Raw genomic sequence first — 12,559 nt, 5'->3', positions numbered from 1 at the left:
GACTTAGCATTGGTTTGGTGGGTGACGGGCCCATTTTTAATAGCTCTGTCAATGGGAGGGCAACTTCAGCAAGGGACGGAATGAATTTTCTATAAAAGTTGGCAAACCCCAAGAAACTTTGAAGTTATTTTGGGGTTCTGGGGGTTGCCAGTCCAGCACCACTTTCACTTTTCCAGGCTCCATTTCAATCCCCAGGTTGGATATTCAGTAGCCTAAGTGATGGACTTCCTGAAATAATCTGGGGGTTGTCTTCTTGAGAGAATTCTGACCGAAATTGTCTCTCTTCCCTCCAATCTGATAGAATAGCCATATGCCTGGGGCTAGAGAAAGATTTCTCTTCAGACAGCTGGGTTACCTCTGGGTTATAACAACTTCTTGAGTTGAAACGCTTCGGTATAGCTCCCAAATCTCTTTCTCCTACTTCCATCCTGAGAGCATCCATCATCTTCTCTGAACTAGGGCTGGCAGGTTCAATTAATGCTCCGGAGGGAGGGCCTCCACATGCTCCCCCCTGCACACCTCCAACTTCAGCTGATTGCTCCCTTTCTCCATTTCTGGGGAAAGAACTCTGGGGCATCAGCCAAGCCCATTCAAAAAATAAAAGTGTGACTTGGGAAATAAATATCAAGCATCCAGAAAGTATCCATGATATCAATCACTCTGAGACATTATCTCTCCAATTGATTTATTAGGAGCAGATCTGGAATGTCAAAAGCAATTTCCCAAGTGAAGGTTTTTTCACGCGTTACACAGAATCCACCTACTCTCCGCCCTTCTCTCCTCCCACTTCTACACTTCATAAATCACGAGAACCAATTAATTGCAACTGGAAATTCTTAATACCACACACAGAATAACCTTGAACTTTTCAACTCCTCTAACTCTCTAAAGAAAAAAATGTGGCAGCTGAATTTCAAAGCTGACATAATATGCTGCATATTCAAGTTCCAAAAAGCAAATAAGTTCCTCACTATATAATGTGATTGATTGCAGCAACCATTTCTAGATATACCTTGTTAAATAAATCAAAAAGTCCTATTGGATTCACATTGCAACATAAATTGTACAATATTTCCAAATACTTGCCTTTGAAAAATTCCTAGGTACAGAACAAGTCTAAGCAGAATTATTTGATTTTCAGGAGTCTTAAAACTTTTAATGTCCTAACTGCTTGCAATAAAAAACTTCAGCATAGGTTAAATAGGAGTTACTGAAATTTAATGTTAGTTAATGAAAATCTGTGCAATATTTATATAATAATATAGCACAGCATAAGCAATAACAATCATTTTCAATTTTCAAGCATCTAAAAGTATGATTTCTTACAGAGACGAGAAGGGAAACCTTCCATGTGATGACACCGGAAGACACCTCGTGGGAAAGCCAGTACATAAAGGATCTGAATCTCCAAATTCATTTCTCGACCAAGAGTATAGAAAGCGTTTTAATGTTGTTGAAGAAGATGCCATTTTGTATTGTTATGAATATGAAAAAGGAAGAACAAGTAGTTCTGGAAGAAGAGAAAGCACACCAACATATGGTATGTATTAATAATATTAATTATTTAAAAGCTATTTTTAAGATTTTTTTTCTATTTACATATTTCCAATCTCAAAGACATAAACATTGTTTATGCCTATAAAAGCTAAATTATCATGTCCTTCTTCTCATTTTAATCCTCTTTTGTGTTTCATTAAATTTATCCCCAGCTGTGGAAGTCAGTTTTTGAAACCTTCTGAAGTGACCTAGGGTTCGTTGAAATACAAACCTTGACAGCTTTAGGTTGGTTCGAAGATAAGGAGGAAAGTGAATGAAAGTTGATGGATATTTGAGCACTACTAATTTGCATAAGCTTCCATTTTCATTTGTGCAAAGTTGCATTCATTTATTTAATTAGATAAATTAAAACTGGAAAATTATAATTGTATGCTATAATTTCAGCTTCAGACTACATCTGGACTTTTTAAAGTTTTGACTTAATTTGCAAATGTTGCACAGATAAAACAGGTAGGTCCATGCTAAATAGAGAAACAAACATAAAAGCCCATAGAACGATTCTAACAGACCGTTTTTGCTTCCATTCAGTCTTATTAGTCACATGAATATTCATGATTAATGTAATAAAAAATCCAGGAAAACAATTCCAATACCATTGTCACTGTCCCTCTCCAGATTAATATCTTCTGGTGGAGTCATTAGGATAGTTTCTGTCCTCAGAGCAGATGTAAAAGCTGGTTATATCAGTCTAAAAAGGGAAAGATTTTGTGCAAGAGGATAATCTGTTAAATCCTCAAGCATGCAAAGACCCCTGCTTGTATGTGGATGCCTTATTTTGGTATATGGGGATCAACAGTCTCCTCTTAACATTTTTAATGGAAGAAAATATTCTGCTTCTATATATGAAATTCTATTTTTTGCAGTTATCTTAATTATTTCAGAAATCCATGTGGCACACAAAAATACAACATAGTAAGGAAGCACAATAAGTGCAATAATCCCAGATCCTTGGGAAGGTCTTGATAGGTGGATAAAAATGCCAAATCCAGTCTAATTATCTGGCTGGCTATGTGGTGCATAACAACAATTTCCTTTATGTTGGGAACATCTTGGACAGACAACTGTGTGAGCTTGTTGCTCCAGTTTTTGTTTTTATTTTGCAAGATTTTTGGAAGTGCTTGCCTCCTGCCTACAGCTGAGAGAGATTGGCCTTAAGTCCTCTAACTGGACTCATGCCAAAGGTAGGACTAGGACTTAATTTCCCAGTTTCTAGCTGGTGTCTTAATCACCACACCAAGCCAGCTCTCTCACACTAACAATACTGATTATTTGGTGACTTCATTTCAGGATATTCAGATTTTGATTTGATATTGATAATATGCCTGGATTTGTAATGATGATATTAGGTTGGCAGTGTCATACCAAGTTATAATGTATAGATAATTTTTCCAACTCTCATATAAATCTTGAATTTGCGTACAAATTGTTTGACTACTCCAGTTAACTTTTCAAATCTCCATTTGTTTTTGATTTGAAGTTATTTATACTATTCCTGTAAAAGTTTAAGCTTATTAATCTCACCTTTATTTTTAAATATATAAATATGTGTCTGTAGAAACAAAACTCAGAACTGTTGGACTATCTGATTATGTGTCTGTTTTAACACTGAAAAATACATCATTGTGGTGGTTTTTATTTCTGTATTTTTGCATAGAAATCTTACAATTGTTGACTGTACTATATGATCCTTCAATGTTATTTTAAACATAGCAGTGATTATTAAAAAGCCTATCATTTGTAGCAGTATCTAAGAATTAGTGGGAAAATAAGCAAAGAAATAAATATATCCTTATGTTATATTTACTTTCTTTGTGATTTGGAGTACAGCAATGCCCAAATTAAATTAAGCTATAAATTAAGTGTTTTGTGTATGGCTTACAAAAACTAAACTAAAATTCTGGCAATTTGCATAAAAATTTCACAAGCAGAAATTCTGATTTAAGTACATAAAACCATTGAATACAAACCAATGTATTGTACCTAACATAGTCTATCCAAAGAGTAGATCTATTCCAATCAATGGGACTTAAGTTAACCATACCTTATTGAAATACATGTTTTCAATTGATTTGCCCTAAAGATGAGAAGATTTGAATTTAATATAAAGCATCTGGAAAGGATTGACACAACAGTTTCAGTTGTGTTCTTTAAGTTCTAAACTGTTGCTCTGCTTTTATCTTTAATTATCAGCTCTAATATTACCATCTCCTTAATAATGATTTAATCCATTTTGAAAAGGTTGAATTATTACACTAACGTATGATAAATGACCTTGGCATTATTGCAAGTTAAAAAGCAGTAATTTATACTGGGAAACACATGATTATAATTTAATGAAAGCCATTCCTATTAAGCACTAAATTTTATTATTTTGACACAAAGAGAAAAATTTATTCCACTAGAGATAGGAGCTTCAAAAAAGAAAAGAAAACCCTCAATTTTACAAAATTGGAAATCTTGTTTATGTATCTCATACATATATCCTTATATATTATATCAATAGATAGTTAACTTTCAGTACAGCAGTAATTAGCATAAAAATCAAGCAGGCTACTGAGAAAAATGAGACATTTCTTAGATATGTATGATAAAAAATATTTTTATTTTTTTATTTTATTTGGTTTGTCAATTGCTTACAAGATAATAGGTACAAGTAAAAACATAGTTATGAATACATGGATACATATAAGAAAAATAAAAGAAACAATAGGACAGGGATGGTAGGCACGTTGGTGCGCTTATGCATGCCTTCTATAGACCTCTTAGGAAAGGGGTGAGGTCAATAATAGAAAGTCTAAGGTTAAAGTTTTTGGGGTTTGGGGAAGAAACCACAGAGTCAGGTAGAGTATTCCAGACATTGACCATTCTGTTGCTAAAGTCATATTTCCTGCAATCAAGTTTGGTGTGGTTTACCTTGAGTTTGTATCTATTGTGTGCTCTTGTGTTGTTATGGTTGAAGCTGAAGTATTCATTGACAGGTAGGATATTGCAGTGTATGATTTTACATACTATATTTAGATCGGACCAAAGGCGGCGTAGTTCTAGGTTTTCTAGGTCTAGAATTTCAAGTCTGGTGGCATAAGGTATTCTACAACGAGTAGAGGAGTGGAGAATTCTTCTTGTGAAATATTTCTGGATTTTCTCGACTGTGCTAATATCAGATACGTAATGTGGGTTCCAGACTGATGAGCTGTATTTGAGTATTGGTCTAGCAAATGTTTTGTATGCTCTAGTTAGTAGTGTAATATTACCAGAGAAAAAGCTACGTAGGATTAGCTTAACAACTCTTAATGCCTTTTTGGCTATGTAGTTACAGTGGGCTCTAGCACTTAGATCATTAGAGATGAGTACTCCAAGATCCTTGACAGAATTTGGATCATCAACAAGGTCTTGACTATTCAGCCTGTATTTTATTTTCTGATTTTTTTTGCCAATATGTAAGACAGAGCATTTATTTGTTGAGATTTGAAGTTGCCATTTGTTTGACCATTCTGATACATAGTCAAGGTCTTTTTGAAGGGTAGCAGTATTGTCTGTGGTGTTGAATACAGCGAAGAGAACGCAGTTGCTCTTAATACGATCACAGAGGTCATTTATGTAGAGTATGAAGAGAATTGGTCCTAGAACACTGCCTTGGGGGACACCACTATTGACAGGTACAGAATTTGATAGGACGCTCCCAATTTTGACCATTTGTTGTCTGTTTGAGAGGAATGCTTCTATCCAGTTATGCAGGTGTCCAGATATACCATAAGATTTTAGTTTTAGGAGTAGTTTGTTGTGTACCACTGAATCAAAGGCTTTACAGAAGTCTATGTAGATTGTGTCTATTGCTTTGCCCTGATCAAGTTTTGTAGTCCATATGTTTTTGCAGTGTAATAGTTGCAGATTGCAGGATAGTTTTTTTCTGAAAGCAAATTGTTTATTAGAGAGTAAGTTGTTTGTCTCTAAGTAGAGGATAATGGATTGGTTAATAATTAATTCCATGACTTTACAGGTGATGCAGCATAAAGAGATTGGTCTGTAATTTTCAACTAGGCTGGGGTCTTTTGAAGATGGGGAAGACTGTGGCTTGTGACCATAGTTTTGGCAAGGAGCTGGCCCTGAAAGATTTTTTCAAAGATTATGCTTAGAGGTTCGGCTGTGGCAATAGATAGCTTTTTTAAGAAGTAGGCACATATTCCGTCCGGTCCAATAGATAGAGATAGTTTTAGATTGCGTAGTGCTTTTTCAACGTTGTCTACTGTAACATCAATATGTATTGGATCATTGCAGTTGTCTGTGGTTCGGCGAGGAAATACTGGGCACAATCCATTGCTATTTACAAATGCTGAGCCAAAGAAAGTGTTAAAGATGTTGGCTTTAATAGTGTCGTTATTGCAGTCTTTACCATTAGGTCCTTTCAGGGGTGGGATGGACCTTGAGTCTTTTAGTTTGTTGTTTACAAAATTGTAGAAAGCGCAGGTGGAATTGGTGCGTAGAAGGTTTTCCTCTTGTTTAATGTGATAATTGGTGCATTCAGTCTTTATCTGGTAGCATAAATTTTTGTATCGGCTTTTAAATTTGGCAACGTGACCATATTTGTTTTTCCGCCAAAGTTATCTCATTTTGGATTGAAGCTTCCTTATTGTTATGGGTAATCTGTTTTTTTCTGGTTTTTGGAGTTGTTATTGGTACATATAGTTTGATGACTCTTTTGACTTCAAGTAAAAATATGTTGTAATGGTCTTCAACAGTATTGCATCCAGTGAATAGAAATTGCCAATCAAGGGATGAGAGATCGTTGTTTATAAGATCATAGTTGCCTTTTTTGAAGTTATAATTGGCGATCACATCGTTGTGTTGATTTTTGTGTGAACGTATGTTGAGGCAAAAGTCAATCATGCTGTGGTCACTGTTGGAAAGGGGTTCTTTAATTTGTATTCCGTAAATTGAATTCAAACTATTGCAGAAGATGATATCAAGGCAGTTGTTAAGTCTAGTATTGTTGGTTACTAGTTGTTCCAGTCCCAGGTTTGTTACAGCATTGTAGAAGGTTGCATGTGTGGGTTCAGTTATACATTCTTTTAGGGTCCAGTTAATGTGAGGTAGATTGAAGTCACCAAGAAAGATAAAAGTGTGTGGGCAGGAGGTTGCCCATGTTAGTAGTGAATTTAGCTTGTTTGCATGTTCGATGTCATAATCAAAGGCTCTGTAACATAGCAAGAATCGAAATGTGATATTTAAGGACAGTTCAGAGACTATGGTCTCAGGAAGAGCAAGCTCTTGGGTAACTTGGATGTTTTTTAGATGTAAGGACTTTTTATAGAAGATAGCAACACCACCTCCTCTATGGATTTCACGATCTGATCGGTAAACATGATAGTCTCTTACTGTGGTAATGGAGTCAGGGAGAGATGTATTGTGCCATGTTTCACAGACAAATATGATGTCGAATTTAGCCATATTTAGTAAGAGGAGAAATTCTATGTGCTTGTTTTATTTATTGATTTGGTCTGTTTTAGTTTTGTATTAGAGGAGAGAAATAAGACTGGATAAGGCTAAATAAGGGTGAGCAAAAGGGTAAATGCAGGGCTCAAATTCTTTTCTGATTCTTTTTAGAATGATCACATATTTTTCATCCATAGTATTAGATGCTAATTCATGCTGACATGTATGTATGACCGTGTTCCATGCAAATGTATTACATATGAAAGTTATGAAAAGTAACATAGAGCAATCTGATTTATTTTGTTGCAGGGAAATTAAGGCCTATATCTATGCCAGTAGAATATAACTGGGTAGGGGATTATGAAGAACCTAGCAAAATAAAAAGAGATAGCAGGAGAGGTAAGTAATTCTAGTTACAAATTATACATAGCATAATTTGATTATTTATTAGAAATAATTTCATTCCAGAATAGATACTCTTTAACTACTATATCTTTCAGAGTATAAGATGCTGCAAAATACCTTGCTTTTGGGGAGGAAAACAAGAAAAAAAATCTGCCTCTGCCTCCCAGCAATTTGCCTCCTTGGAGCAAACAGCAAGCATAGCCTCATTAGTACAAGCAGCTGATTGTTGGTTGGATCGTCCACCCGACGATCAGCTGTTTTAGGCTGTGGGGATTGCCATCATCTATTGCCACCTCTGCACCCGATTTTCGGCCTCCACACACCCCATTTTTGGCCTGTTCTGGGTGGTGGAGATCAGAACAGGCTGAAAATGGGGCACACAGAGGCCAAAAACAGGGTGTGGAGGCTGAGAAGGGGGCATACAGAGGCAGCAATAGGCGATGGCAATCCCTGCAGCCTGAAACAGCTGATCGTCAGGAGGCTGATCCAACCGACAATCAGCTGCTTATGCTAATCAGGCTGTGCTGAAGCTGACCAGGCTATTTGCTGCAAGGAGGCAAATTTCTGGGAGGCAGAGACCAAATGGTGGGGGGCAGTGGGTAGGTGGGACTTCGGCAACCTTTGCTGTATATGACGCTCAGACATTTCCACCCACTTTTGGTGGAGGGAAAAGTGCATCTTATATTCTGAAAAGTATGGTACAAATTTTCATTTATTCAATAGTTTTTATGATACACATAGATTTGAAAAAATGCCTTGTTAATATATTTGGTTCATCATCACCAACATCTTAGTCATTGTTTATCCACTGCAGGATGAAGACCTCTTCTGCATGTTTACAACCAATACAGTCCTGAGCTTCCTTTTACCAATTGGACTCACATTCCTAGCTGATGTCATCAATCCATCTAGTTTTTGTTCTCTTTTGTGGATGCTCTTTATTAAATGGGATCCCACTTGATTTGGTTGACATTTAAGCATATATGTTGTTTATATTTAATTAATACCCTAAATTGCAAATTGCTGTTTCCTAACTTACCAATTTTATAAGAGCATGTGTCATATTGAATCAGGAAAAACATAATTAAAATGTTCCATTGATTTTCTCTCTTGCCATGCACTTAAAATGTTCCTCTTTGGTTATCCTTCCCCCTCCCCTCCATTTAAATGATTAGAGTATCAAAATACTTTATGTATAGAGTACATCACACTGCATGTGAGCCTTCAGATCAGGGCACTGTGATGTAAATTAGTACTTAGGGATATAAACTGTGGAAAGTTATAATCATGTTTTCTCTGAGAACTTTAATACTTTGGAAGAGCTAAGTAAATGCAGTAATGTACAGATATCTGCAGGGGAAAAACTGATGGTTACTGTTGCCTGTCTGTTCTATTTACATCAGTAGAAAAATATCAGTAAATTTTATTTATATTAAATCAAAATTGCAAGATAAAATAAATGGGGCCTTGTTAAAAAATACTCTGTAGCAATAGCAATAGCACTTAGACTTATATACTGCTTTCCAATGGTTTACAGCTCTTTCTAAGCAGTTTACAAGTCAGCATATTGCCCCCAACAACCTGAGTCCTCATTTTACCAACCGTGGAAGAATGTATCTCCTTCTTTTTCCATGTTAGTATTGTACATGCTTTGACAACTATTCAGAAGTGCTTTGGAACACATGGAAGGGCAGTATCTCTGTGTTATTCATTAAACCAGCCCAACTACTTTCATGTTTCAATGTAAATCTGAGAAAAAGGCTGCTGTGAAGTTTCTGAAAGAAAGGCAGGATATATATCTAATAAAAACCAACCAACCAAATAAATGAAGAGATCATGGACATATTCATTCACTCATTCAAACTTACATACTCACATACTTGTTCTTTTATGCTTTGCCAAAGTCTATGTCATTTCACTTAATTCTTTTGTTGATTTGCCCAATGGCCGTCAATGTTCTTCTCTCTGACCATTGTCCTCCTTCCTCTGATTGGTCTTCTTGGTTCCATGCTTTTCAATTTAGCATAGGTCTAGCTGAGGCTCTATTCTTCCAGGTTGTTTTCTTTGTTCATTTCCCGTTTATTATTTTGATTATCACTAGTGCCGGTGAAATACAATTTGTTGTATTTCAAATTTCAGGGAAATTGAAGGAAAAGTTAAATGAAGTTCCTTTGACCTAACTTATAACAAAGATCATTTAAAGCAGTGGCCCCCAACCTTTTTTGTGCCATGGCCCGGTACCAGCATCACAAAATGATCCACGGCCCGGAACCGGCATCAGCATGCATAACAAGGCAAGGCGAGCCGAGCGACTGGCCAGCCAGCTGTCCCCCACTTCTCCCCTCCACCTTCAACTCCTCCTTTGTACCTTTTTTGTGCTTTCTTAATCTCCTCCGCCATCGGGACGGCTCTTCGTTCGAAGCCGCCCCCCTTCAATGAAACTAAGGCGCGAGGATTCCTTCAGGACCCAAATGCCGCTTTCCAACCGGAAAAGCTCACCCGGAAGCACTTTCTCATTGAAACAAGATGGCGACGCCCAGCAAACCGGCGGCCCAGTAGAAAGTGATCCACGGACCGGTACCGGTCCGGGGCCCGGTGGTTGGGGACCCCTGATTTAAAGGTCTGAATCAGAGCAAGCTAGATAGTTAGAACTGATCAATACTGGCAGTGTGCTGAATTTGCAGTATAACTGCAAGTTCTCTGCAGTTTGAAAAGTATCTCTTCATCTTTTGACTGTTTTATTGCCTCTAATTAGTAAGCAGAAAACTCATATTGTATTTACTTTCTTAAATTACTATTCTGTGGTGGTAAGTTATTGATTTGAAGTAAAAGAGAGAGAAAGCAAAATCACTTCTTTCTCATTTGAATGGAAATGGGAACAGTTTGTCAAAGGTGAAGAACAGCCAAATACTGAATTAATTGCTGACCCACAACAGAATACAGAAAATAAGAGAGGGAGAAAGCTATGTGGGGATCTTTATTTTAAAAAAATCTGTTTCTTATGATTTGCAGTCTTTTAGAAAGACTGAATTTGTGCAGATAAAAAGCAGAATGAATGAAGTAAAAGTCAACTTTTTGGAAATAAAACAGACATGATTCTTCTGATTTTAAAATGGTATAATTAAAACCTTAGTTATGATTTATATGAAAAAAGAATCATTCAGGTTGAGAATTATAGTTTGAAGGTAAATATGTTCAACATGAAGTACCAATTTACTTGGAATTCAAGAGAATTCAAATGCTCAGGTATTTTTTGCATTCTATAATAATTTGGATTAAATTTTTAAATGAATAGATACCACGTTATTAATCAGATTTTATATAATTAAAACATGTTTGTACTTTATTCACAACATTAATGGTTTTTGAGAGGCAAGTATGTTTATTATGCAACTTCTTTTAGTTAGACATGTTAAATTGCTAGCATTTAAGAAATAATTTTGTAATACATTTTTATATCTCCTGTCTAGAAAATTCACTTCTTCGATATATGAGTAATGAGAAAATAGCTCAAGAAGATTACATGTTCCAAAGGAACAGCAAAAAGGACACAGGAAAAAAATCTAAAAAGAAAGACAAGAATAACAGTCCTAATCATTATTCTCTATTACCAAGTTTACAAATGGAATCATTAAGGCAAGACAGTATGAGCACACCTGGGCCTGAAACAACTTTGTACCATGTAGGTAAAATGATAAAATGTTTCATTCTTTGTTGATACTGTTGTTGAAGAACTAAAATGACTACATATATCTGTTAACACCTTATATGTTCTTATCTTTTAAATACTATTTCCAACTTTATTTTTTATTATTATTATGATTCATCACACATTCTGTCAGATGTTTAGATTGGATGTGGTATTTTTATCCACCTATTAAGTCCTTCCAAGGACCTGACATGTTATTGAATGATGGTGTTAAAGGTATTGTCTCAGGATGTAAACTGTTCCAAGTAAAGCTGCCTTTTTAATTGATGATGATTTTGTCAATGCCAATGGTATTCACCGACTGCACTCAAGGCACCTTTCACTATTGATACTATTTTTGTTTTGTTTTGCCACAGTGTTATTAAGGTTAATCCTTCAGGTAAGTATTGACTTGTAAAAAGTGTCTGCACAGATCAGTTCAGTCTTCTTGGCAAGTTTTTTTTGGAAGTAAAATTGCTTTTGTCTCTTTCCTATGCTTGACAGATTAATGGGCTCAGAACCACCCAGCCAGTTTTTCATACTTAAGGCAGAAGTAGAATTCAGTCTCTTGTTTTCTAGCTAGTTTGATAGCCCAAAGTTATTCTCCATGAGCGTAATTAGATATTAAGGCCCTGCTCTTATTCCAGAAAACAAATTTTAATGTTTAATTAAATGTTAATATTAGAATAACAATGTGGATTTAGTGAAGTATAATGTATTGATTTTATACATGTAAAATAAGAAACCAAACACACACGCACATTCACACACACACACACACACAGGCACACACATATCTATATATCTATATCTACACACACACACAAATATATCTCTATCTATCTATCTATCTATCTATCTATCTATCTATCTATAGAGTTTTATGGTGCATTTATTTTCTAATAGAAAACATTTTTGTTGCATTCTGTAAAACATACAGACTGTTGCTGAATATACAAAGAAAGGCAATATATAGGAGTTGCCTTTTAAGACATAGGTTTTAAATTTGAATATTGGTCAGTAGCAGTCCGTGGGTGATCTTTTTTGTGTTTGGAAACTAGTCATTCTTGGGAATTAGAACTTGCGAAGGAGATGTTCAAGTAATAAATAGGACTATAGATTACACTAGGAAGTTTTTTAAAAAAAGAACATACTTAAATAATGATGAATCACTTTGGTTTTGTTACCAAACAAACTACTTAGATATGTTTATGAAGTCACAAAGAGTTGAGTTCTACACCAAGATTTAACTTGAAATTTTTAGAAAGTTTGTTGTGTCTTCATATTCTTCATATAAACTGAAAATGACTAATTCGTATACAATAATTTTTAGACATGTGAATTATCTTTAAATAAATTGAATTTTGCTTTAGATACTAAGCTTATGAAAATATAAACTGATATATCTATCATATAAGTGCAATTTATATACATTTGTGAAGATATATAAATCAATCAATTTTTATTATGGTTACAGAC

The 12,559-nt window shown here is 35.4% G+C and overlaps 1 protein-coding gene across 6 annotated transcripts in view; it reads left to right on the top strand.

Annotated features, from left to right (window-relative positions):
- The window catches only part of CNKSR2 (connector enhancer of kinase suppressor of Ras 2), a 257,797-nt gene that overhangs the window by 148,875 nt on the left and 96,363 nt on the right, over positions 1-12,559 (top strand). For all 6 annotated transcript variants that reach the window (XM_087938239.1, XM_087938238.1, XM_087938240.1 and 3 more), the window contains 3 exons: positions 1,329-1,540; positions 7,297-7,386; positions 10,863-11,074. In XM_087938239.1, the coding sequence (XP_087794365.1) occupies positions 1,329-1,540; positions 7,297-7,386; positions 10,863-11,074 (514 nt within the window). The remainder of the gene's footprint in view (positions 1-1,328; positions 1,541-7,296; positions 7,387-10,862; positions 11,075-12,559) is intronic.

This window comes from Pseudonaja textilis, chromosome 8 (assembly GCF_049901715.1).
Source record: "Pseudonaja textilis isolate UNSWEBS1 chromosome 8, rPseTex1.2, whole genome shotgun sequence".
Classification (NCBI taxonomy): domain Eukaryota; kingdom Metazoa; phylum Chordata; class Lepidosauria; order Squamata; family Elapidae; genus Pseudonaja; species Pseudonaja textilis.
The sequence above is the reverse complement of the archived record's forward strand: the minus strand, read 5'-3'. Positions and strand labels throughout refer to the sequence as shown.